Raw genomic sequence first — 26,221 nt, 5'->3', positions numbered from 1 at the left:
AATGTCCCTGTTCTGTACCCACTTCACGTTATAACCAGCTACAAAGTAATTCCATATACTGTGTAAGAATTTGCAATGTAGCAGTAAGTGGCTTATTGAAAACACAAGGGTACCAAGTACACCACCAAATCTTTTGTTTGACAACCTGTATGGACAAAACCTAATACAATTGCAAGTAGACCAACTGAATGGTCCCTTGACAATATGTATATAAATTTTATATCTCTAACCTCTTCTTAATTAGTATGTATATAGACAAGACTCCGTGAACCTGATTGTCAAGAAGAGTACTTGGACGACCTCAAAAATCAATACCCAAGATCAATCTAGTCGTATCCAAAAAATTCAATCGGAATTCTGACAAGTAATTAAACTTGTTATCTATCTTTCGATATACGAATTCTACAAGAAACGAGTCTCGTAATCGGTTGCAATCAAAATGGACGTATCTACTACTAAAATTGAATGCGTACAACTTATGTAAATCTAATTATAAATATAAACAATATAATGCGTAAAAAGAAAAACAAAAGACACCAGAAGTTTTATTAACGAGAAAATCGTAACTACAGAAAACCCTCGGGACCTCGTCCAGATATAAACACCCAACTGTATTAAGCCGCTACAGATACTAGCCTACTATCAGATTTTGGACTGGAATTATTTGAGACCGAATCCTCCCTCCAAGTGATTCAGTTACAGTCGCGCTCCTTGCGTCTTTTGAACCTCGCAAAGCTCTATGCAATTGATTCCCTTAGTTGACGTCCTTTACAACCTAAGAGTTGCTTCAGCCGAAGTGAATACTTTTGATACCAATCTGCCTCTAACAAATAATCTCATTTGGTTTGGATCAAAGATCAAGGTGAGAAAATATGTTTGCAATAGACAAATCTAGCAAACCTCGCAAATCTGAAACTTACGACTCATGAAGAGCAGACTAGATTATTAACCACCTCTCAAGAACAATCTTTAAAAGATGAATTAAGATCAGTTTTCATATATCTATCTTGCGAAATCACAAAGTATGAGACGAAGAAAACTTTGCGATTACTATCTATCTTTGAAAGAGATTACGAAAACCTCGATAACATAAAAGCAAGATCATGATACACGAATTATCAAGGTAGTCGAACCTGGCTTCATGAATCCCCAAAGCGAAGTATTTTAGTCGTAGACCTAATTATGTTTCTCAGAGGAAACCTAGGTCTGTAGAGGACGAATCTAGGTTCAACTAGGACACAAAGTGTCAGGGATTGATTTTTCCAGTTTAAATATCATCTCTATTTGTAGTTTTCAAAGACCAGGGGTTTCTTAAAATTCAAGCTAAGATAAATTGGGAATCAAGCAAACAATTTTAGGTCTTGAAAATACAATAGAAGAATATACACTAGGAACCGGTTCTGGAACTGTTATAATGATTGTTCGGTTTGCAAGTATGCCAAAGAATTAAAGCAATTTGATGTTCATTTAAACACCTAAGAATTTAATCATGATGCACACATATAAGTCTTTGAGTGATCTATGAAGTCTTAGAAGTGTTTGACAAAGTTCAAGCAATGCTAAACACATTTTAAAAAAAAAAATTGTTTGAGATTTCTAACCCAGATTTTGGATCCTGCTTGGTAAAAAAATAAATCTCAATTCTAACTCTAACCCAGACTTTGAGTTCTTCTTGGTAAAAATATAAAATATGCGTGGTCGGAAAGATACTAACCTACGCAGGCAAATCCCACATGCTTTCTAGTCATGCCCGTTAACCACTCAGGCACGATCACCTCACATGCCCATGTTGTCGGGGTTTGACTTGTAATGTTTGTCCCGATAACAATACAGTACGATGGAGTCTGAACCAGGATTCGACGTTAGTCGACATCAAATTAGATATCAATCCTAAAAGCTATGGAGTTTGTATTTACTTGAGCTCTAACCTTCTTTATCGATTGAAAAATAAATTGAAAAATAAATAATTATAAAGTGTATTATTCGACGAACTCTTAAAAATGGTGGTTTGCACTTTATCAGAAACACTAAATGTGAGATAAATGGAGGTGGGACAGATGTGGGGGTAATTAATCCATGGGAAGGATCCAATGACATGGTGACGTCGTTTTTTCAACAAAACCCAAACGACAATGAATTTAAAGTTAATTTTTGGTGATTTGTTCATCCTATAAAGCTCTACACTCAACCCAACGATGAAAGTATTCTGAAACACCAAACTTTTCCATCCACAAATTTTAATTTCAACTGTTAATCTTCGTCACCCACAAATTTTTAATATCTTCGGAGATTGATATTTAAAAAGATAAATGGTAATTATATACGTCTTGGAATGCATACATCTTTGTTAGAGCTTCACAGCAGTAACATGTCATTATAATCATGTGACTGGATCCTTCCACATCAATCCATAACCTAGATCTATACTAGAGTCGGCCCTTCTCCACCAATTCGGTTATGCCACATCACATCTCACATTTATATACCCTCCTCCATGTGTCCCAGCTCTAGTAAGGTCCGTACTTTATTAGCTATTACGGTAAAGCAAGTGATGCATAATTATTGTGCGTTACAGAGTTGCAGGCAAAGTCAGTACTCCGTTGTAATGGCGCAATGCGAAACCATATTAGCGCAACGCAAGCCATAATAGCGGTATTACTGTATAGACTGTCAAGTGCCAAGAATGGCATAACTCCATAGGTCCAATGTAGTGAAAGTAGAACACTACATTGTAAATACATTTGGATAAGGAATGAAGCTATTGGCCGACAAAATGAAGCTTCATTAAGGGAAAGGCAAGACATGGCCAAAGTGACAGATGCAACATGCAATGTTGGCATATATGCATATCCATGGAATTAAGTTGGCCCAAACTCAAGGATGATGCAAGAAGAGTGGAATAGACTAAGAGTTAGTCTATGCATTAGTTCAAGGCAGGGCCAAAGCCTGGACAGTGCAAACAAGGTGGTAATGCAAGAGTTGCATTACTATTGTCAAGCTAATTGGCGTAGTGAAGCATAGATGATGTATGAGCAACTAAAGTGAGTTAATGGAGCTGAAATTTATGTTTGAAGCTTAAAGAATGTCCGTGCATGAGTTTATAGTGATAAACATGCAGGGCCAAGATGGCTTCGCAAGGCAGAATCCAGTATGCCAAAACAAGTGGCGCAATACGGCTCAAGTGACGGTTGCAAGTTAGTTACGAGTTTCACAAGCATGCCAATGATGCGTGATGAAGAGGAGCGGTTATAAAGAAGTTAATAAGCGTGGGAGAAGAGTTCTAACTTCAAGAGAACAGGTGTTGGACGATTGGCATGAGTTAAAGGAGAACTGGCCAGTTGGCACAGTTGTTGGCGGTTACAGAACTGCTCTATGGGACAGATGGCTGTCCCATTCGTGTGTAACGGTTATGCACGGTTTGGCCAAGTAAATCTGCTGTATAAATAGTCCTAGGGCTGGAAAAATTCGGCAGTCTTGCATAGAGAACATACGTGAGAGTGAGTTTGCATATGTGAGTGAATAGGAGAGTTTTTGTAAGACTGAGGCTTGGTTCAAAGGTGAACAAGTCTGTCTAAGTCCCCAAGTGGGCAAGTTTTATATTTCTTCCCTTTGATGCAATAAAATGAAGTGATTGTGTCATATTCTAAGTGTTCTTGGTTGGCTGATTGTTATTAGTAAAGTATGGCAAAGATTGAATGTATTATGGGGTGCATTTGATGAGTTTAAGTGAAAAGAAAGAAGGCTAAAGACTTCCGCTGATAAACCTGAAGAGTTAGCTGTTTGTATTGGTACAAACTTATAAGGCTGAAGTGCAATTGGGTGAAGCTATTCACAGAACCATTTGTACTGCCGGGTTACACTTTCGCAGAAAATTGTTGTGGCATTTGAAGGTGTGACAGTACAGGTATCAGAGCTGTGTTTGGTACACAGTTCGAGTTTATTTTTTTGATAATACACTAGAAATTCTTTCTCTCTTAAACTAATTTCCTGTGAGCAAGTAAGTGGCGTGTTATTTTCAGAGTATTGCATTAGAAATGAGTTTTAATGGCATGATGATCGAAGAAGAACTACCGGGTACGTTCCATCAGCTTGAGGAATATGGTGATCCTGGGGATATAACCATTGATTTCAGTGCAGATGGCATTGACATCCCTCCGGTTTCTGAAGATAAAGGAAGGCTAGATATGCTTCAAGGAAGAACATCGGATTGGTTTAAAGAATTTGACGAAAGGGTAGGTGCAGTCAAGGACAAGGTGTCCGATGCAACCTTGTTAAATTGCGAAACCAATGCTAAAGTGACTGAATTGAAGGTGCAATTCAGTGACATGAAGACCATACTAACAAGCCATGCGAAGCAAATGGAATAGGAAGTGGCAAGCATTCGTGGGTTAATCAGTAACGACATGTTTGTAGGGGCAAATGTACATGGAGAAAGCTCAAGTCGAGACTCCGAGCCAAGAATTTACGCAGGTTCCATAAATGCTAGAGAAATTGAGAATTTCTTGTATGACGTTGAGGCGAATGGAACTGGGGAAGGACAAAAAGTAACTTTCGCAGGCAATTACCTTGGTGGTGATGCAAAGGTTTGGTGGAGAACTATGCTGCTAGAAGATGAAGCTGTTGGTTATGCCAATCCTATGTCTTGGAATGACATGAAAGATGGGCTGAGATGTAAGTTCTGGCCAAGCAATGGTGCTTGGTATGCAAGAAAAAGTTTACGTAGGCTACAAATGACGGGTACACCACATGCCTATGATGAAAACTTCTTTTCATTGGTGCAAGAGACGCGTGGTATGAGTGAAGGAGATCAGATGTTCCAATTTCTGGCTGGTGCAAGTTCAAGTGTGATTGCTGAACTTAAGAAGAGAAAAGTGCAGAGTATCCAGATGGCTATGCAGACGGTAAGAGAGATTTCCAATAGCACAACGACTGAAGATGTGCAAAGATACGAAGGAAAATCCAAAGGAAAGGAAAAATCTGTTGGAAGTAAGCGTAAGCATGAACCCAAGGAAGAGGAACTGCTCCCTTCAGCCCGGAAGTATAGGGGATGTTTCATTTGCAAAGGTTTGCATTTCTCTAGAAGTTGTCCACTCAAGGCGCAACTCAAGGCATAATTTGGGGACGATTATGGGGATCATTATAGAAAGACTCGTGAAGGACGAAAGGAAGAGACCTCGTAGCGAGATTGTCGCTCACTTCGACAAAAAAAACTAAGCTAAAAACAAGTAAGTGTTTTCTCCATTGGCAGCGCTTTGATGCAAAAACATGAGTGTTTTTGGCCTTGTTTTGTGTATCTTGAGTTGTTGGTTGTTGCAAAATCTGTGTGTAAGAGTTTGGTTGTACAAACTTTTATTTGAGTCTTCAAGTTTCTATATACTTTTCTTTGGTGTAAGCAAGTTGCTTTGTTAATGAAGTTTTAGCTTTCCAAAAGTGATCAAGTGGATCAATCATGTAATGGTACATGGTATTGTCATGTAAGAGCAGTAATGAATGAAGGTGTTTTCGTTTATAATGTCTTGCCTCTTTATTTACGATATAAAGCTAGTTCATTGGTGATGAGAAGCGGAAGCTTACAATGAAAATAAATTGATAACTTGAAAAGGATAAATTATCCACCCATTTAGTTTCTTCTACCCTTTGAATAAAGGAAGAACCTAATAATGGAGATTCTTCTCAAATAACTTAGAATTTCTACCCAATTAAATTGGAAACTATAAGATTATGAGAGGCATCTAGTTGATACTCTAGAATTAGATGATCTAATTCCCCCTAGAGATAACAATTGGGTTTGAAAGAAGAGAACCTCTCATTCTTCAAACAATATTCTAAAACCAAAACCTTCCTCCTATAGCCTTATGTCTTTTAATTTATACTAGCACCAAGGGCATGATTGGCATATTCAAAGTAATTCTAGGATGGTCTATAAATGATGCTTCAATATCGATATGGGACATCCACAATGCATCATCCTACCCTTTTTAAAACAAATTCGTCCTCGAATTCTTCAAAGCGTATTCTCCATTTGTGCTTGAACTTCTTCCTTGCTTGAAGACAATTCTACCTCTGCACCTTCCATTATAATTATTCACCAAATGTAGCACTTTGTGGTCATATTTGAGATCATCCCCAAGTAGTAATGACACACCAAGTATTTCTTCGTTTGTAAATACATCATCCTCCCCTTGTTTGAACAAATTCGTCCACGAATTCTTCAAAGCATATTCTCCATTAGTGCTTGAGCTTCTTCCTTGTTTGAAGCCAATTCTACCTCTACACCTTCCATTGTATTTACTCACCAAATGTAACATCTTGTGGTCATCGTTAAGAGCATCCCCAAGTAGTAAAGAAACAACAAACATTTCTCTCAACCTTGCACGAAGACTACAACCATGAAACTTATCTTCAATGAAAGCCCAAATTGGATTCATATATATTGCCTACCCATTTTGTTGTATCTTGAGTGAAGGCTTGTTTCCGGTAGTCGGTTCACATACTTGAAATTGTTCTCTAGATGCTTCTAATATAGAATTTTCCAATTCAATATCATACCTTGGTACACCAAAATCTTTTATTTCATTACCATTAACTACCTCATCAAAAATTGAACACAAAGGATTGTATTCTTTTTTCTCTTGATTCTTACGTGATAGCACTTGGTCCATGATAGTAAAATAATCAAATATTTGATCCATATTTATGCCATCTTGATAGATTGGAAGAACACCCACTATTTCATTTTCCTCATGACTCAAATAACTATCAAATTTTGGTGGAGACATTTTATCAAACACCTTGTGGGCACTTTGTTTATCCTCATATCCACCAACCAAAATTGATACATCTAGTTCACTTACATCATCACAATCATTAGGTAGAATCATTTCTTGGTTATGGAGACTTACAAGTTTCCAATAATATTCTTCACAAATTTCTCCCATTCTTAGATACATATCATCAAACACTTCATGTACAATATTCATCAACACATCCTTTGAATGAATCCTACCCAAATTAACTTCTCTTTTGTAAACCATGGTGAAATCAATATAAGATTGAAAAACCCAAATTGAATAAACTATCAAAGAACATAATAATCAACCCAAAATACTTAATAAAGAGATTAGAAGTATTCACCTCAAAAACAAATATCTTCACTAATCACACCTTTTCCCTTTGAGAATCAAACCAAAGCTATTGATACCAAATGATGAGAAGCGGAAACTTACAATGAAAATAAATTGAAATTGATAACTTGAAAAGGATAAATAATCCACCAATTTAGTTTCTTCTACCCTTTGAATAAAGGAAGAACCTAATAATGGAGATTCTTCTCAAATAACTTAGAATTTCTACCCAATTAAATTGGAAACTATAAGATTATGAGAGGCATCTAGTTGATACTCTAGAATTAGATGATCTAGTTCTCCCTAGAGATAACAATTAGGTTTGAAAGAAGAGAACATCTCATTCTTCACACAATATTCTAAAACCAAAACCTTCCTCCTTTAGCCTTATGTCTTCTAATTTATACTAGCACCAAGAGCATACTTAGTATATTCAAAGTAATTCAAGGATGGACTATAAATGATGCTTCAATATCGATATGGGACATCCACAATACATCAATTTGGGAGATGCTGCAAGTAGCATACTAAGCCTAACGTATGAAATGACAAGACAAGTTGAAAGCTAATAAGCAAAGCATGGGAGAAGGGTCTTAGTTGATGTAGAAGTGATGTTGCTGTTTGGGAAATTGCAAAATGGCACAACGGCAGATGGGCAGCGACAGTGCAAGCAACACAACAAGTTGGAAAATCACATCATCAGCAAGCATGAGTTGGGTGGAACTCATGGACTTAGAGAAATACACACACTTTCCAGGCAAGCAGCAATGCAGTTCAAAGAAGTATTTGGAGACATATTAGCTTTGAAGGAATGGCATATGGACAACTAAAGGGTTAGCTAATGATCTGTCCAAGAGATAGTTAGTCACAGTTTTAAATGGGCTGTGCGACTCAATAATTTTGCCGCATAGAAGTTGAGCAAAGAAAACTTTTCATTCGAGTACGGGTATGCAACATGGCACAAGTATAAATATTTTATACTTGATGGACACATTCATAGAAACGGGTTCTTGAATGAAGTTTGCATAATCAGAGTTTGGCAAGGCATGAAGTATGGAATACGGGTGTCTTATGCAATGACCAACCCTATTTACTTTGTGACGTGCTTGATCAGGATCGCGGAGAACAACAGTTCAAGGGCGGGTTGTCAGCAAAATTGATTGAAAACGAGGCCAAGTCGTTTATAAGTCCTTATCATGTTGAGTATGATAAAAGGAGAAGTCGGAAGACGATGGAAATGATCATAATGATCAAGTTGGGAAGAATCGTTTAGTGCGTACACTTAGGCGTAAATGATTCAAGGAGAAATTCAAGCTAAAGAAAGTTGGCTAATGAGAATTTCAAGTTTGCATTTGGGTATTGATGCATAATTTGAGTAGCAGCGTAAGCGTAGTGCAAAACGCCGAGCGGTGGCTCAAATATATGAGATCAACGACAAAGCAGTAAAGCTAAGTGATGTGGATGCAGTCGGAGGGGACCATTGGCAAGGGTAAGCCAAAAGTAGTTACCGATTTTCAGAAAAGGTTCTGAAGGCAGATGAAGCAAAATTAAGACAACTATGGTGTTCATACAAGGCCGCGCTCAACGAGGACGTTGAACGGATTAGGTGGGGGAGGTCTATTACGGTATTGCAAGTGATGCATAATGATTGTGCGTTACAGAGTTGCAGACCAAGTCAGTACTCCACCGTAATGGCGCAATGCGAAGCCATAATAGCGCAACGCAAGCCATAATAGCGGTATTACTGTATAGAATGTCAAGTGTCAAAAATGGCATAACTCCATAGGGCCAATGTAGTGCAAGTGCATCAATACATTGTAAATACATTTGGCTAAGGACTGAAGCTATTGTCCGACACAATGAAGCTTCATTAAGGGAAAGGAAAGACATGGCCAAAGTGACAGATGCAACATGCAATGTTGGCATAGATGCATATCCATGGAATTGAGTTGGCCCAAAATCAAGGATGATGCAAGAAGAGTGGAATAGACTAAGAGTTAGTCTATGCATTAGTTCAAGGAAGTGCCAAATCCTGGACAGTGCAAACAAGGTGGTAATGCAAGAGTTGCATTACTATTGTCAGGCTAATTGGAGTAGTGAAGCATAGATGACTCATGAGCAACTAGAGTGAGTTAATAGAGCTGGCATTGATGTTTGAAGCTTAAAGAATGTCCGTGCATGAGTTTATAGTGATAAACATGCAGGTCCAAGATGGCTGAACGTTGGCGTAAGGAAGAATCCAGTATTCCTAAACAAGTGGCGCAATACGGCTCAAGTGACGGTTGCAAGTCAGTTACGAGTTTCACAAGCATGCCAATGATGTGTGATGAAGAGGAGCGGTTATAAAGAAGTTTATAAGCGTGGGAGAAGAGTTCTAACTGCTAGAGAACAGGTGTTGGACGATTGGCATGAGTTAAAGGAGAACTGACCAGTTGGCACAGTTGTTGGCGGTTACAGAACTGCTCTATGGGACAGATGGCTGTCCCATGCGTGTGTAACGGTTATGCACGGTTTGGCCAAGTAAATCTGTTGTATAAATAGTCCTAAGGCTGGAAAAATTCGGCAGGCTTGCATAGAGAACATATGTGAGAGTGAGTTTTCATATGTGAGTGAATATGAGAGTTTTTGTAAGACTAAGGCTTGGTTCAAAGGTGAACAAGTCTGTGTAAGTCCCCAAGTTGGAAAGTTTTGTATTTCTTTCCTTTGACGCAATAAAATGAAGTGATTGTGTCATATTCTAAGTGTTCTTGGTTGACTGATTGTTGTTAGTAAAATGTGGCAAAGATTGAATGTATTATGGGGTGCATTTGATGAGTTTAAGTGAAGAGAAAGAAGGCTAAAGACTTCCGCTGATAAACCTGAAGAGTTAGCTGTTTGTATTGGTACAAACTTATAAGGCTGAAATGCAACTGGGTGAAGCTATTCACAGAACCATTTGTACTGCGGGGTTACACTTTTGAAGGTGTGACATTAGCCATGGTGTGGATTCGGTTGACCTTAAGCCAAGATCCAGCCAGCCAGAAATGGTGTTGCCACCATACCTGATGGTCAAATCCTCGCCTCCGCTATTGAGTTAGGCCCAACATTTTTCTAAAACGAGAACACGGGGAAGATGCGCCTGTGAATAGAAAAAATGAACCAGCACAAGAGGCGAGGGAGATCCACCTTCATCAGCAGATGAACAAAGCAAAGAGGTTTCAATCGGTAGACTGGTAACCATGGAAGAAAGGGAAGAGGGTTTTTGAAAGAGAAAGCAAATTAAATTCATTCATGGATACCATCATTATCAACATCAATCAGCTCAGTAGAGTAGCTGCTCAGGTTAGAAATCAAAACCCTGATTTTTTTCTGTTTGTAAATTTTTGATTTTTTTCTTTTTGTTTCTAATTGCTCTTCAGTGTTGATTAGGGTGATCCAATGTTTCATCGATACCACCATCAATTTAGATTTAAGAATTCTGATTTCGGTTTCAGTCATATCAATTGGGGTTTGTACACAATGGTGTTATTTTACATCCTCCATTTACGATGGACAACCTATTGGATGGACGTTAGAAGCTCAATCAGGTAAGATTGTATGCATTTTATAACTACCAAATGACATTGAAATCTTGTTACATTCAAGTTTTCTATATTTACGCGAAGAAGGAAGATTAAGGTTGACAATTTGGAAAGTTTTTTGATAACATATGCCACTGGCTTAGAAGTAACATTACTAGATGGCTAATCTTAGTATCTCTAGTCATTTCAACTGTCCCTATACTGCACCATCTGTAATTTCAAATTTGTTTGTGTGTTTTCATTGTTGGAAATACTAATTTGTAATCTAGTTTGTCAAACTAGTGTGAATGAAGTTTAGGCTTTGAAAAGAAAGAAGAGTCTAGAATTGGCTAGAGAAAACAGAGTCTGTAATGTGAACAAGTGAAGGTCGGTCCAAATAGTTTATGTAGAAGAAAAATCTAGAGAAAGTGTGTCTCAGTTGTAAAGGGTCCGGTCAAAGATATCTAGAGATTTCTGGGAAGTGCTAGTCGGTTGAACAAGCCTATAGATAGGCAATAGGCAGTGAGTCTCATGTTGAAAACTGAGCAAAAACATCAATATAATCAGAGAGTTTAAGTTTAATCTTGCTCCAACACTAGTAAAGAGCTAGGAGCTCTGTATGAGCAACACTAAATCTATGCTCATGCATCTCCGCAGTTCCAAACATCCAAAAGTTCATCTTCATCAACCTGTAATTCTGTAAGCTATCGATAATACGTTGTGGATTGTGTATGAATTCGTTACGGATACTGTGTATACCAAGGATATCCGCCTTTGTATAGTGAGAATGGTGTTTATCTTATATATCACACCTTCTTACGATATGCCAGTTTTATCTAATTTTCTATTGTTGCTTGCTACCCACATAGACCATAAAAGCAGATAGACCGACTTGATAAACAAAGTTTTCGATTCTTAACTGCAGGTTTAGGCCAAAGGAGGTATGGCAGCTACAGTTAGGTTGGAGTTAGTCCAGATGGTGTTAAATTAAGTCTTCCAGTTCCACAAATATCAGCAGCAAGGATGGTGTGAGGTAAAAATGATGTACTTCAGTTAGATCTAATTTCTAGGTCTTACTATTTCCATCGAACTGCAAGAGATTTTTGTAGAACTTTCACATGTAGTAGGTCAGTTGATTACCCAAAGCTACTTCTGATATATTCTGCTCTACATCAGTTGCATTCATTCTTGATGGGTTTTCCAATCCGACAAATCCCATTTTTGGCCTCTGTAGTCATTGGATTGAGCACTAATACTTGGGAAGTCGTGCGACTTTCATTGGATGCATTACAAGCAAGAAATAAATGTTTTTGTTATAAAACATTAAGTTTTAAGAGTATCCACATGGGTCAAACTCAAATATAACAGTGTTTAATAATAGTTTTATGTATTTCCTTCCTATAAATTCATGGCTCAAACCTCTTATCACCCATGTTCTCATTCCTCTCATCCTTTTTAATTTTCTTGCTCTACCTATCATCTCTCTATTTTCATACAGACTCTTTCTTCAGTCATTCTCTTGTATGGATATTGATGAATCAGCTGTCAGGAAGAGTGGTGGATTTTTGAGAGGCGGGTGGTGGTGCCTTAAGGCATTGCCTGACAGATTCATAGACGATGTAGTTGAATTTGCACACAAGGTAGAGAAGCTTGGAAAGGATGACCCCAGAAGGATTATTCATTCCATCAAGGTGGGATTAACACTCTCACTGGTTTCTCTTCTGTACTTCTTTAGACCCGTCTATGGTGGCTTTGGCTCCTCTACTATGCCGGCTATCTTAACAGTGGTAGTTGTCTTCGAATTTAGTGTTGGTAAGTTTAGCAGTACTCTGTATAATTATTTTGCAGTCATCTTCATATTATCGTTTTCAGAACTATCATATGACGTTTTGTTGTATTGACTTGATAACTAGAAACAATGAACATATTTTCCCAGGGGCTACATTGGGTAAAGGATTTAATCGAGCATTAGCAACACTTTTAGCTGGTGCCTTAGGCTTTGGTGCTCATCACTTGGCAACTCTAGCTGGAGACAAAGGGCATCCTGCTATTCTTTGGTTCTTTATCTTCCTTCTAGGTAAGTTACCTGAAAGGATCAAAGGAAAAAAAACTTTATGTGAAAAAACTCATAAGATTTTTTATTTTGTAACTAATGATCTTTTATGAATTTATATTTATACGTGGTAACCTTTTTCTTTCATTTATTGATTTTTTTGGCAGCGGCTGTAGCATCGTTTGTCCGTTTCTTTCCAGGGGTCAAAGCACGATACGATTATGGGGTATTGATATTTATACTAACATTTTGTTTGGTATCAGTATCTGGTGATCAAGAAGATGAGATCTTAGAACTTGCTCACAAAAGGGTATCAACTATTGCTATAGGTTGTTTAACATGTGTGATCATGTCCATATTTGTGTTCCCTGTATGGGCTGGTCATGACTTGCACAAACTGATTGCTCGCAACATAGAAAAGCAAGCAGATTTCTTACAAGGTTCGCAATTACTGTGTTGATTATCTTGATAACCAGCTAATAAATGCATTTATTAGTTCGATTTGTAATCTTAATTACCAACAATAACTATTCTACAGGATTTGGAGAACTATATTTCGGAAAAAAGGGGGGTACGGATATGTCATGGCTTCATGGATACAGAAGTGTTTTGAATTCTATGACAGCTGAAGAAGCAATGGTGAGGAAGATCTCTTTGAGTGTTCATCTTTAGCTGTTATTATTAATCCCATCTTTTCAAATGATTTGACCACCTACAGTAAATTGCAATAAGTTTAGTGGCTTACATGTACCACAGTACCTGACCCTTAATAATGGATTAAGATCTAATTAAGTATAATATTTTGCAGTAAGTCTAGTGGCTTAAATGTACACAGTACCAGACGTAATGATGAACTAACAGTATAACCTCATAATTAAATATGAATTTGAGGCGCAGTTAGATTCCTTCTGTTGTTTCAATTGTTTCTTATTGAGAACTTTGTTTTGTTTGTCGACATTACCAAAATTGAATATTTTCATTGTACAAATGGATTATTTGCTATTCACTGATCAATATCTACATTCTGAAATAAACCTTGGGTTCTGAAAGATATGCTTTTCTTGGTGTAATTTATTTTTTAGGCAAATTTTGGTAGATGGGAGCCACCTCATGGAAAATTCAGGTTTGGCCATCCATGGAAGCAATATCTGAAAATTAGCGCAATGACTCGGCAATGCGCATACAGGCTGGAAGCACTAAGCAACAGCATCACCTCTGAAATGAAAGTATGTTAAGGCAAATCTTTCTCCTGTTGTCCATATCTATATTTCACAATATTATCTTGATTTGTGGGGTCAATGGTTGGCCCTTTGGTGTATATGACTCTACCGCCTAGTACTACTAGTGTCATTACAGTATTCGAGAACCCTTGCCATATATTTTCTCTGGTGCACTGTATTTTCTCCGAAGGGTAGACCAGCATTCCTTTATCAGCTTCCTTAACCGATTCGTGCTATCCACTTGCAGGAGCCATCAGAGTTCAAGAAGATAATTACACTGTCATGCATGGAAATAAGCGTTGAGTTAGGCAAAGCTTTGCAGGAAATTTCCACGGCAATTAAGGATATGAGATACCCGTTTGCAGTTTCCACACACATCATGAACGCTAAAACTGCTGCTGAGGGTCTGCACAGAGCCTTAGAAGCCATTACACTGGATAGCACTAACATCTTAGAGGATGTCATCCCAGCAGCCTCGGTCACTTCTCTACTACTTGAGATTATTGAATGTACAGAAAACATTGCAGAGTCAGTAAAGGTGCTTGCTTGCTTGGCAAAGTTCAAAGGTGCAGATACCGTGTCCCAAGAGAAACCAACAAGAAGATTGCTTCGTAGTGGAAACATTAAACCACCACATCATGCCGAAAATGATTCAACTCATGCTTTGATTATTGCTTATGCAACCTCAAGTATGGTGGATTGACAAAATCTAGATGAACATGTAAGAGCCAGTTAACGTGAAATTGAGGTGAAATTTGTTACATATGCAGTAACAATATCAGTTGTGAATCCTTTACTGTAGTGTTAAGGTAGAATTACAATGTGAATCCAGCTTATAGCATGCCATTTTATGATCCTATAGATGATAAGCAACAATTTGTATTGCGGACCAGATTAGCTGGTCTAATAGGTTCAATCTTGAATAATTGCCATGAACACTAAAAGTTTCTCTCTTGGGGTTTTTGTTTCCAATTGTGAGCATCTTTGTCCTTTAGAAGCTGTGAGTGAGTACTTTTAAGTAGTGAGCAATACGCTTCAAAAAATTCATTTGGATGGGATCCCTGACAAATTTAAGCATTTCAGAACCTGAGTGTGCGGGAAAAAACAGGATCGTGGTCGGCAGGATTCGAACCTGCGCGGGCAAAGCCCACATGATTTCTAGTCATGCCCGATAACCACTCCGGCACGACCACTTGACGTGCTAATATCAAAACAAACTACGCCACAGAGTTTGTATACTGTTTTAGTCATGGTATCTTTCACTCAGTTTTTTTTGTTTGTACTTTATAGTGCCAAGGTGCAGATTCTGTTGACCTTAAGCCAGCCAAAACTGGTGTTGCCGCCATCCTGTGATAGTCACAATCCTCGCCAGTGCTACTGAGTAGGCGGAGAAGCGCCAGCGCATAAACAGATTATAAATCCTTAAAAAAACCAAACTAAACAACACAGAAGGATTGATTCAGATCTGCTGGCATTTATACAGTCATTTACGTAAGAAAATTGCGATCACCTAATATCTGACCTTTCACCATGATAGCATTCACAAAATGAAGGTTGTCTAGATGAAAATTGTGTTTCCTAATTGCAAGTGACCATTCGATTGCCCGGAGAAGAGCTTGTGCTTCCGCTGCTATTACTAAAGTTGCATTTGTTGTCCACCATCTTGCTGCTGTGAAGACGACACTCATAGGATTCCACATCCTGCATTTTGGGAGGATTTAAGCATCAAGAAACATTAGATAGCTGCCTTTATTATCTTGCAAAACCTTAGAATTCAACAAATGCTTTGAGTTGCAATCTACTACTGGAAAAGAAGATTTCTCAAATTAGTATAAAACAATTCAGTTTGCTGCACAGAATCCATTTGTGTTTTGATTTTATGAACAACGTAGGGGTTTTCTGTACATTCTTTACACCTGGCTTTCCAAATCTGCCACAGAATAAAGTCTAAAACATTCAGCCATTTGAGGATTAGTTTTAGAATTAAACCGCTACAAGCCAGTAGAAGAACCACAAAAAATTTAAAAAGGTGGTTGTTCAATTGACTCGGCTCACCAGGCTGAGTTGGAACTGGGGCACATTGACTCGTAATCCTTACGCTGTCAAACCAGCCTGACGCAGTGCCCTCCACTATAGGGATCACACAGCCCAAGCCTACAACTCCCAACTTGGAGCGGGCGAGTCAACATAGTGTGCGCACCAGCACCTACCGGGTGAAACCCGACTAGTGTCCAACCATCTTAATGTCCCCCACTTGGGTTACAAGCTCATGCGACCGAGCTCGACGTTCATTTCTCCAAATCTTGAGATCTTTCCGTTTTGAGAAATGTGGGAATAAATCTTTCTTCTTCGCACGTGCTTTTGGCAGATTAGGTTTCGCCTCGTCTCGATGCATTTTTCATTTAGTGTCGCGAGGCTTCGCCCTGCCTTATCGTTCCCTAGCTAATATGTTTTGCAAGATATACAGGCACATGCCAAATATCCAATGTTTAAGCACCAATAACGCTGTAAGTTGGCCATTTGACATTGAACATATCTCCTAGAACCACGCCAAGCACGTGTGCCGTTGAAGCTCAATCAATACCTTTCTGGAAAAGACAGTTTTTTTTCCTGTTTGAAATCGCTCATGTGCCTTTTCCTGGCTGTTTGGAACTGCCTTTCTTCTGATTTGTCTTTCAGGAATCTACCTTGAGAACGACAGTAATTGTATGTTTTTTTCTTTTCGCGAGCCTCAATCTCCGATGCCGTTCTCACTATTCCACTTGCCCTTCTTCTTTAAGATTCCTGAAAGAAAAATTAATCGAATAAACAAATGTCAGAACAGATTATTATATATCTTTCACACTTTAAAACTGGAACATTTACCCATGATTATTATCTTATATCCATGAAAATCCGTGCTGTAAGCTTGGACACGCCTATTTCAAATTTGATGGACAAAAGTTATAATAACGGAAATTTTGCTTGCACTACAGTAAAAATGGTGTGCACAAACTCTTAAAACAATAAGTTAGGAACAATTTCGTTTTGTTCCTATTAGTATTCCATCCTGCCGCTGTATTTTAAACTTTAAATTGGTGCAACGTCAAAGGAGTGACAGATGCATTTCCATCATGCACTATCAAATTCGGATACAACATGAAGCAGCAGCATTACCACAACTCAAAGGAATATATTAGAGAAAAGGGTCACAGGAACTCCCGAAGGAATAAAAAGGATATAAATAGAATACCAAGAAGAAAAAAAACAACCATAGAAGATCTGAAGATGTGCATATGTCATTAAATAATCAAATAACACATAGTATTACTTTTAGCATTTACAAAACAGTGAAATACTTAAAAATAAGTCGAGAAAATGGACTATTTTCTTACATCATCCAAAATAAATCTTCTTCCCTGAGTTAAGACTTTGCCGTTATGTAAAACACCAGCATATACATAATGACTTAATCATATTGATATTGACGTGTTAGTGTGATGTAAGCATTAGCGTGTTAATATGCACTTAGGTCTAAATTATTGCTAGTGTATGAATTCAAAACTCAAAAGTTACATTATAATAACTTATATGTAATTTTTCTATCTATATATTGAAGGTAGATAACTTGTAAGAGCAAGAGGTGAAGCAGCAAGCCATATCAGAAATAAGTAACTTAATTATCTAATTAAAAAAATGATCAAACTTGGGTTAGAGAATCAAGGCAACCAAATCAAACTTGGGTAAGAGAAAACACTCACTTTCAAAACAAATTAATACTTCGTATCAATATAGTTTCCTAGAGAATATAGTGATCAACATTTCGCGGAACCTCGCCCAGAAAACTTAATTAGATGTCAACAGTAGTTAGTATCCCGATGTTGAATGACAAAGATAGTTACGACTTGGCTACTATTGCTAGCAAAAGATTTCATACGACCTTAAATATCCTATTATACACTTGCAATACATTGATTAATAAAATGAATATGGAAGATACCTTGAAAAGTGAATACATGAGTTTAGCAGGAGTGCTCAGTGCCGCAGATAACAATCCTTAAGTAAAGGGTAGTTTAGGCCAAAACTACTGACCGCCATTGTTTCTATAGAAAGATTTGAAGCCTTATTCTTCGCTTTTTGGAAGTCCTAGAAGTGCAAGTAGAGCAAATCTCATCAGAATATCAAACACCAATCAGAACTGCCGACCACGTTAGAAATCAATGAAAACAGTAAACGGAAAGCATCGTGTACTCCTGAAAACTGAAATGTGGTTGAGGATCACTTTCAAGGTTACTCTTCAATTTTGTAATATGTAAACTCCCATGCTTGAGGAAAAAAAGGGAATTAAAGTTTGCATATATACTTACCGAATTCAATGTGGCGTTACAGGATCGCAAGTTTCATCCAATTACCATGGCATCCTTGCCAGGCTCATTCTTCTATCTGCAATGGAAGTTCATATCAGTTCAAAAGCTTAAATTATATATACAAACAAAGCAAAGTATGCAGCTTAGAGAAGACAGAGATACCGGGATTTTGTTACATAATTGCGTGATTCCCTGGAAATCATCTGTTAGAACTTCAAACACGATAAGCAAAGTAGTAAGCATCGCCAATATTTAGGTGTTCATTGAATTACATGTCCAGCTAAAAGATTACATATCCCGTAGATATTAAAGAAGAATCAATTATTTTATATCTTGATGCAATTTTCAAAGAGAAATAAGAGAAATCTAAAAGAGAGTGTACCATAGACCACTGGAGCAATGGCGAGGGCGAAGCTTTTCATCTGTAGATTTCAGGAAATAGTGTCAGACGCTTGAAGCTTCTTTCTAAGACTAAAAACAACAATTATAAATAAGATTGTGCAGTAAAAATCAATAAATAATAAATAAACATCAATACCAAAACATAACAATGATAGGGAAGAAACCATGCCTCTCCCATTTAGTTTAGAGAATTAAACCGTGCAAAAAATCAAAAAGCCAAAATAAGAAAAGTAGCAAACCCTATCTGTTTGGATGAAAACCCAAAGTAAGAAAAGTAGCAAACCCTATCTGTTCGGAAATTCGAGTACATATTTTCGTATGTGAAATACTGAAGTATGTGCTTTGATTCGGTTATATTCATGGATTCATCACTTCTTGACATGTAATTGAGTTTTTAGTTTATGAATCCGCGGTACGTATATGTTGTACTGATAAAAACTTTTTTTAATTCTGTTTTATTCATAGTTTTGCCACTTTATTTTGGTTTGATCCATGAGTACGTATGCGAAATACTAAAATAAATGCTAGTTTTGTTGTTGTGTTTTAATATTGTTATATTTTGGTCACATTTACAGGTTCAATATGTCCAACGGATACATACTCTATATATAAGCAGTGAGGCATATACATATTTAGATTTTTGTACGTAGTGTAGCAGATATGTACTCAGATTTGTAAGCAGTGTACCAGATATGTACTCAAATTTGTAAACAGTATAAACACACACATCTGGTAGTAATGGGTATTATGGACATTTCCATGTTTTAATTAATTTTAGACCTGCGCATAAAAAAAAAGATCCGGTTGGACCCTACTATAAATAACTATATGGGCCCAGGACCAAACAAGAAATTTTCCTTTTATGCTGTCTTCAACATTTTTTTCTCTTCAACTTCTTCTCCTGCCGCCATGCCACCTCTAACCCCAGCAAAAAAAAAATTTTCAATGAAACAGGCAGATAGACTTGGTCTGTAGGTTCTAGATTTACTTTCTTTTACAGCTTAAAACAAAAAATTCCATTGTTTCTTTCTTCACATAGAGGACGAAGACATGGCTGCTGCTGCATCTTTGAAAAACTCTATGTTTGTAAGTTGTTATCTCTCAATTGTCAACAAACCCATGATTTCTTTTGAGTTGGTTCATGATTGGTATGATTAATTGAGTTTTTTTTTTCTTTTTTTGAGCAGAATTTTGAAGATAAGGCAAATTTATTGGGGGATCAGGAAAATCCGCATCAGTTTGGTTGTCTCTTATACCCGCGAACGACCCGACGCGAAATCTCTGTAAGCTGTATCTCTGTTTTTTCCTGAATTCAAATTACCTTGAAAATGATGTGATTATATGGATTTGATTGAAGCTAGGAAGAATAAGTGATTGCTAATCGTTGTATATGGGGGAATTGGAAGAATGTCTAAGAACTTTAATGGAATTTGATGGGATTGTGATGAACTGCTTTTTTTTTTTTGTTTTTTTTTGAATGCATATGATACTGAAATTAATGGACTCCGATCTATCTAATGGCTATTTTAAAGAGCTTTGAACTTGTTTGTTTGGTGATGTTTGAAGGAAATTTATAATCAATTTGTTTGATTATCTAAGGTTCTATCTTAATTTTGTGAAATTGTGAAAAACAATTTTAATTTTTTTTTGTACATTTGTTGTGGCTGATAAGATTACAAATTGTCATCACATAGAAGGCCTCCTTAACAGTTGGCCAATTATATATAGCTTCACAACTATAACCTCATCACGAATCATCTGCGTCTTTCTTTTCATGTTTAGATTAGCATTCATTAGACTAGGACCAACTATTCATGAACTGATAAAAAGTTTACTACTACAGCTTACATCAACCTGGTTATATCTTATCTTTTCAATCTACATTTCATCCCATCATACTTCAAATGGTATGCATTCTACAGCAAAGTCTCCAATCTTGGTCCAGACCAGCCTAGAATATATAGAGGCATCTAGAACTAGATTGACACAGAAGAACGAAGGAAACTTTAGTCATAGAGGACCAGCGTATTTTGGGAAAAAGATAATTAAATTAGACTTGGAAAGTGATGAGTAAGTAGGTAGGAAGAAGAACACAAGTACTGTTGGTGGTGGATTACATTTTATTTTATCTACACCTCCCCTTTATTTATATAGCTCCTCTATACATACACAATAGGGATATAACTCAATAATTGCATTTTTTAGGTGTTTTTTTTTCCTCTCTTTTCATTGACGTTCCATGTCCAACTAACGAATACATGGGTTCTTGCTTGTATACTTTCCCGGTTTAATATAAGACACCTAGTTTGATATTGTTTTTTTGTTTTAATATATGTATATTTTTTTTTTTTTGATATTTGGATAGGCAAACGCAGCAAAAAAAACACCCCTTAGTAAATCACAGAAGAGGAAGTTGAGGAAATTGGAAGTATGTTCCCATCAACTTGTATCCTTTGTATTGCATTATTTGCATTTGTCTTGTATGTTGTGGTTTAATGTGTGTGTTTTAATGTATGATGAGTACAGGAGGAGAAGGCACAAGAAGCAAAATTATCCGAAAGTGTTCGAATCTTGGAGTATGTTGAATATTCTTTCATTTTTTGTTATAGATTGCTTTAAGTTGGGGAACATACTTTAAAATAACAAGTTTTTGCTTTACAGGAAGTACAAGATTCAACATGAAGCATTTTTTCTTCTTAAGTCGTCAGGGAATATAGGACAGGTTTGTACATATGAGATCATACATTGTGTTTTATATTACAAAGAAAAAGAAAAGGGTTTCAGGATTTGGGATTATGATGAATGGAATTGTTTGTGTGTAGGCTGAAACTGTCAAGGAAAAGCGGCTAAGGGCAGTACAGTGTTTGAAGGCAGGATTAAAAGCTCCACAAGATGATAGACCTAGTAAAAGAAGGGCAAAAGAGTCTGAGCCCTCTCAAGTTGAAGTTGGTGTGGATGAAAAACAGGATGTTGTACCACCAATGATTGTAGAACATGAACGTCGTGTGAATGCACCTCTTGCTTCTTGTACTTCTCAAAAGCCACCTTCTTGTAGTGCACAATGTACGGATATTGGGTATGATAATGCGTTACCAACTAAGGACAATGGTGGTCACATGGAAAAAGAACATAAATATCCTTCAACCAAAGCGTCTGAGAAAGACGAAAAAAGCAATACCAGTAGCCAGGTTATATTTCATTATTCGTATGTCCTAAAATTGTTTGTGCTGAATGTCACAAAATGAATGGAAGTGAGTGTAAATTGAAGAATAACTAAAACTGGATTGTTGATTGGATCAGGTTAAGGAGGAGGTTACTGCTTCAAAAGTAGGCGCTAATACTGATAGCACTGTTTCAGATGGTAATGTCAGCAGTGCTTTGATGACCCCAATTTTTGTGCCTGTTTCAAGACCTTCCGAGGTGGAACGCAAAAGAAAGGATCTTCCTATAGTTATGATGGAACAAGAGATAATGGAAGCTATAAAGGAGAGTTCAGTTATTATTCTTTGTGGAGAAACTGGGTGTGGTAAAACTACTCAAGTCCCCCAAGTATGCATTAAACATCCTTCATAGTTTTGATATTGCGGTCACTTTTCACTCTTTATCTTGGCACGTGACTTCCTCTTTATTGTTTTTATTGCTTGTAGTTCTTGTATGAAGCTGGGTTTGGTTCGAGCAAATCCGGTCTTCAAAAGGGAATTATTGGTGTTACCCAACCACGTCGTGTTGCAGTTCTTGCCACTGCCAAGAGAGTGGCATATGAACTGGGTCTTACTCTTGGTAAGGAGGTTGGTTTTCAAGTTAGACATGATAGGAGACTCGGAAACAATGCCTCCATCAAATTTATGACTGATGGAATTTTACTTCGGGAAGTGCAGGTATGAAAAACAAATAAAGTGCATTGATATGCATTGATATCTGTATGATGTCATTCACTTATCTTACTTAATTGGCACCGCCACTGACATGTTGTTGTTTTGTTGTAGAATGATCTCTTATTGAAGCGATATTCTGTTATCATTCTTGATGAGGTTCATGAGAGGAGTCTGAATACTGACGTACTCATTGGAATGCTTTCTCTTAGTTTAATTGCACGCCAGGTGAGAGTAAAGATGGAAAGTAGACCAGTTGTTGCTTCGTGAACAACTAACTTAATTTTAATAGTATTGATATAATCGGATTTCATTTTCTAGCCCACCCCAACTTGTTTGGGACCAGAGGCTTAATTGTTGATATAACTAGACTTGCTAATTTTGACCTATTTTTTGGGACAGAAATTATACCACACACAACAAAAGCTGTTATCGCTGGGGACTATTATCTCCCCTGAAAATATGGTGTCTGAATTGAAAGTCATACTTATGAGTGCCACTTTACGAGTTGAGGACTTCGTTTCAGGTAAGAAGTTATTCCCTCAGCCTCCGCCTGTAGTAGAAGTTCCAACAAGGCAATATCCTGTGACCATACATTTTTCAAAGAGAACAGATGTCGTAGACTATATTGGTCAAGCTTTTAAGAAGGTCATGTCAATTCACAAGAGGCTTCCGCCTGGAGGTATACTGGTTTTCGTTACTGGGCAAAGGGAAGTGGAATACTTGTGTAAAAAGCTATGTGGAGCTTCAAATGAGCTAAAGAATAGAAATAAATTTAAGTGTAAGACAGATGAAAAGCCTGCAAAAAGCTTGGGAGCAAGCAGTATTGATGAGAAGGGGATTGATATGAAGGACATTAGTGAAGCGTGTGAAATTCAAGGTGATTCACATTATAGGATTCTGAATGATGAGGAAGAGGAGGATGACTCATATTCTTCAGGGACGGAGAGTGATATATCTTATAATAGTGAAGATGAGTTTGCATCAACCTCAGACAAAGATGGTGACCATGCCAATGGTCTAGAAGGTGAGAGCCTCACGTCGCTAAAAGCTGCTTTTGAGGCTCTGGCTACCAAAAAGGCACATAACCCTGATTTGGGTGAGCAATTGAGTCTTCCTAATTCAGATGAACTGGGTAATGATAATCCCCTTGCAGATGGTGTAAGCAAATCCTCTCCAACATCTGGGAAAAAGCACGGAGACACACAGGGTTTCTGTCCTGGTGGGTTGTGTGTCCTGCCACTTTATGCAATGCTGCCCGCAGCAGCCCAACTCCGTGTATTTGAAGAGGTTGAGGAAGGGCAGAGGCTTGTTGTGGTTGCCACAAACGTGGCCGAAACTTCTCTGACTATCCCTGGTATAAAGTATGTGGTTGACACAGGTAGAGAGAAGGTTAAAAACTACAATTTCGCCAATGGCATGGAAACTTATGAAGTACAGTGGATAAGTAAGGCATCAGCTGCTCAACGTGCAGGAAGAGCCGGAAGAACTGGACCCGGACATTCTTACCGTCTCTATTCTTCTGCCGTCTTCTGTAACATACTCTCAGACTTCTCAGTTGCTGAAATATCCAAAAGTCCCGTGGATGGCATTGTTCTTCTCCTAAAATCTATGGGTGTTGACAGGGTAAGCTTACCATTTTGGTTTTAGTTACAATTGTGATGCTTTGTTGTGTTTCTCATACAGCGTAGCTGTTAGCCTTTGTGTTTATTCTTATGTATATGGGGTGTATGTAGGTTGCGGAATTTCCATTTCCAACTCCTCCTAAAGATACTGCACTAGTTGAAGCTGAGCGTTGCTTAAAAGCTCTCGAGGCACTTGACAGTTCAGGAGGAATCACGCCCCTTGGGAAAGCCATGTCACATTATCCCATGAGTCCTCGCCACTCCAGGATGCTCCTGACAGTTATTCAAATCATGAGGAAAGTGAAAAATCATGACAGAGCTAATCTAGTTTTAGGGTACGCAGTTGCTGCTGCTGCAGCTTTGAGCTTGTCTAATCCTCTCATGATGCAACTCAATGGAGTTCATGAAGATGATGTGTCAGCTACCAATAATTTGAAGAAAGATCTAGATAAGCAAGATAAAATGAAGCAGAAGCAACTGAAGCAAGCAGCAAAAGACGCGCGTGCAAAATTTTGTAATCCTAGCAGTGATGCTCTGACAATAGCATATGCCTTGCAGTTGTTTGAACTTGCACAAAATCCTTATGAATTCTGTAAAGAAAATGCACTGCACTTGAAAACTATGGAGGAAATGTCCAAGCTGCGAAAACAGTTACTTAAACTGGTGTTCCATCAAGTCTCTGTTGATGAGTCACCACAGGAGTTTTTATGGTCTCATGGAACTGTTCAAGATGTAGAACTAGCATGGAGGGTTTCGTCTGATAAACATCCGCTGTTACAGAGTGAGGAGGAGCACTTAGGACAGGCTATCTGTGCTGGTTGGGCTGACAGGGTTGCCAAGCGGGTCAAAGTTGTTTCGAAATCATCAGAATTGGATGGGAAGGGAAATGCAGTTCGTTATCAAGCAGCAATGGTTAATGAACCAGTTTTTCTTCATCGTTGGTCAACTGTCGCAGCATCATCCCCGGAACTGTTGGTCTACAATGAACTTATTCAGACGAAGCGACCAAACATGCATGGAGTGACTAGCGTAAAGCCTGATTGGCTAGTTAAATATGCTAGTTCCCAGTGCACTTTCTCGGCTCCACTTACAGACCGTGGCCTTTCTTATCAACCCCTAACTGACGAGGTGTTGTGCCAGGTAACTCCGTATTTTGGGCCACATCTATGGCAACTTTGGCCACATAATTCTCCCATAAAGAATGACGCTCTTCGGGTGTCTGTATTTGCTTGTGCTTTGCTCGGGGGTCATGTATTGCCGTGCTTAGGGGGGCATGTGCAGAAGTTCTTGGCGGCTCAACCAGCTATTGTTTTAAAGCCAGAGGCGTATGGTCAAAAGCGGGTTGGGAATCTTCTAAATAGATTAAAGGGCACGACAAGGTCAATAGACAGTCGTGCCAGGCTTAGAGAGACATGGAATAAGGATACCAATGCACTGTATTCAGAAATTCTAGATTGGTTTCAGGAGAAGCATCTCGACAAGTTTGAGGAAGTATGGAAAGAAATGCATCGTGAAGTCCAGTTGGAGTACGAGGATCTCTTTCCTAAAAGTGGAAAAAGCAGGAAAAATGGGGAAAAAGAGAGAAAACGGTTGAGAATTGGATGAATGGAATGGGGCTGCTTATCTTGTAGCTTCCATCAATGTTAACAGAGTAATAATAGATTGACTAAGCTACCATCCTGTGTCGTTAGTTAAGTAGCTTCTGGATCTCTTTGTACTCCCCAGAGGTCCTTGATCCTCTCCAAGTTTGACTAAGCTCATTGTTGAGACTGTTGTTTACATTATTATATTATTACATTTACATTTCTTTTTGCAGTGGGCAGGGTCCATAATACCGCCTATTAGATACCTTAAAAATCGTCCACTCACACAAGAATGGGTCCCATGGTACGGGAGTTTTGGTGGGTCAGGGAGGTTGGGACCGTGAGGAGGCGGTTTTTAAGGTGTCCACGGGGACGGTACACCAAGAAAAAAGCAGCAGGCTTTTTCTCCGGGCCAAATTTTCAATTACTTGGGATTTCTCTCGAAGTAGTCGCCGAC

At 38.0% G+C, this 26,221-nt stretch overlaps 2 protein-coding genes, 1 long non-coding RNA gene and 1 other non-coding gene across 10 annotated transcripts; 2 read left to right on the top strand and 2 right to left on the bottom strand.

Annotated features, from left to right (window-relative positions):
- Positions 1 to 10,259: 10,259 nt before the first annotated feature.
- On the top strand, positions 10,260 to 14,893 carry LOC113310333 (aluminum-activated malate transporter 2-like). 7 transcript variants are annotated; one of them, XM_026558971.1, is made up of 9 exons: positions 10,260 to 10,445; positions 10,598 to 10,690; positions 11,589 to 11,696; positions 12,162 to 12,475; positions 12,600 to 12,740; positions 12,884 to 13,156; positions 13,255 to 13,355; positions 13,799 to 13,942; positions 14,184 to 14,893. In XM_026558971.1, the coding sequence occupies exons 4-9, from the start codon at positions 12,187 to 12,189 to the stop codon at positions 14,637 to 14,639; spliced, it is 1,404 nt and encodes a 467-aa protein (XP_026414756.1). In that variant the 5' UTR covers positions 10,260 to 10,445; positions 10,598 to 10,690; positions 11,589 to 11,696; positions 12,162 to 12,186; the 3' UTR covers positions 14,640 to 14,893. The 7 variants fall into 7 exon arrangements, with proteins under 7 accessions (XP_026414756.1, XP_026414757.1, XP_026414758.1 ...); XM_026558972.1 differs by having other exon boundaries at positions 10,533 to 10,690; XM_026558973.1 differs by having other exon boundaries at positions 10,523 to 10,690.
- A 154-nt stretch (positions 14,894 to 15,047) lies between these two features.
- Positions 15,048 to 15,129, bottom strand: TRNAS-AGA. The gene has a single exon. It is a non-coding gene; the product is annotated as a tRNA-Ser (tRNA).
- Positions 15,130 to 18,007: 2,878 nt separating this feature from the next.
- LOC113313340 lies at positions 18,008 to 18,502 on the bottom strand. The gene is made up of 3 exons (XR_003341795.1): positions 18,445 to 18,502; positions 18,283 to 18,358; positions 18,008 to 18,061 (listed from the first exon to the last, which is right to left on the bottom strand). It is a non-coding gene; the product is annotated as an uncharacterized LOC113313340 (long non-coding RNA).
- Positions 18,503 to 19,561: 1,059 nt separating this feature from the next.
- Positions 19,562 to 25,996, top strand: LOC113313852 (ATP-dependent RNA helicase DEAH13-like). The gene is made up of 11 exons (XM_026562637.1): positions 19,562 to 19,770; positions 19,872 to 19,967; positions 21,050 to 21,112; positions 21,211 to 21,260; positions 21,346 to 21,406; positions 21,507 to 21,872; positions 21,985 to 22,233; positions 22,332 to 22,562; positions 22,671 to 22,784; positions 22,959 to 24,182; positions 24,293 to 25,996. The coding sequence occupies exons 1-11, from the start codon at positions 19,735 to 19,737 to the stop codon at positions 25,784 to 25,786; spliced, it is 3,984 nt and encodes a 1,327-aa protein (XP_026418422.1). The 5' UTR covers positions 19,562 to 19,734; the 3' UTR covers positions 25,787 to 25,996.
- Positions 25,997 to 26,221: the final 225 nt, after the last annotated feature.

The sequence above is a fragment of the Papaver somniferum genome, chromosome 9, assembly GCF_003573695.1.
Source record: "Papaver somniferum cultivar HN1 chromosome 9, ASM357369v1, whole genome shotgun sequence".
Lineage (NCBI taxonomy): Eukaryota > Viridiplantae > Streptophyta > Magnoliopsida > Ranunculales > Papaveraceae > Papaver > Papaver somniferum.
The sequence above is the reverse complement of the archived record's forward strand: the minus strand, read 5'-3'. Positions and strand labels throughout refer to the sequence as shown.

Coding starts and splice junctions, on each gene's coding strand:
- LOC113310333 (XM_026558971.1), top strand. CDS start 12,187: ATGGATATTGATGAATCAGCTGTCAGGAAGAGTGGTGGATTTTTGAGA. Junction 12,476..12,599: donor TGTCTTCGAATTTAGTGTTG/GTAAGTTTAGCA, acceptor ATATTTTCCCAG/GGGCTACATTGGGTAAAGGA. Junction 13,157..13,254: donor GCAAGCAGATTTCTTACAAG/GTTCGCAATTAC, acceptor ACTATTCTACAG/GATTTGGAGAACTATATTTC.
- LOC113313852 (XM_026562637.1), top strand. CDS start 19,735: ATGGCTGCTGCTGCATCTTTGAAAAACTCTATGTTT. Junction 22,785..22,958: donor TTAGTTTAATTGCACGCCAG/GTGAGAGTAAAG, acceptor TTTTTGGGACAG/AAATTATACCACACACAACA. Junction 24,183..24,292: donor AATCTATGGGTGTTGACAGG/GTAAGCTTACCA, acceptor GGGTGTATGTAG/GTTGCGGAATTTCCATTTCC.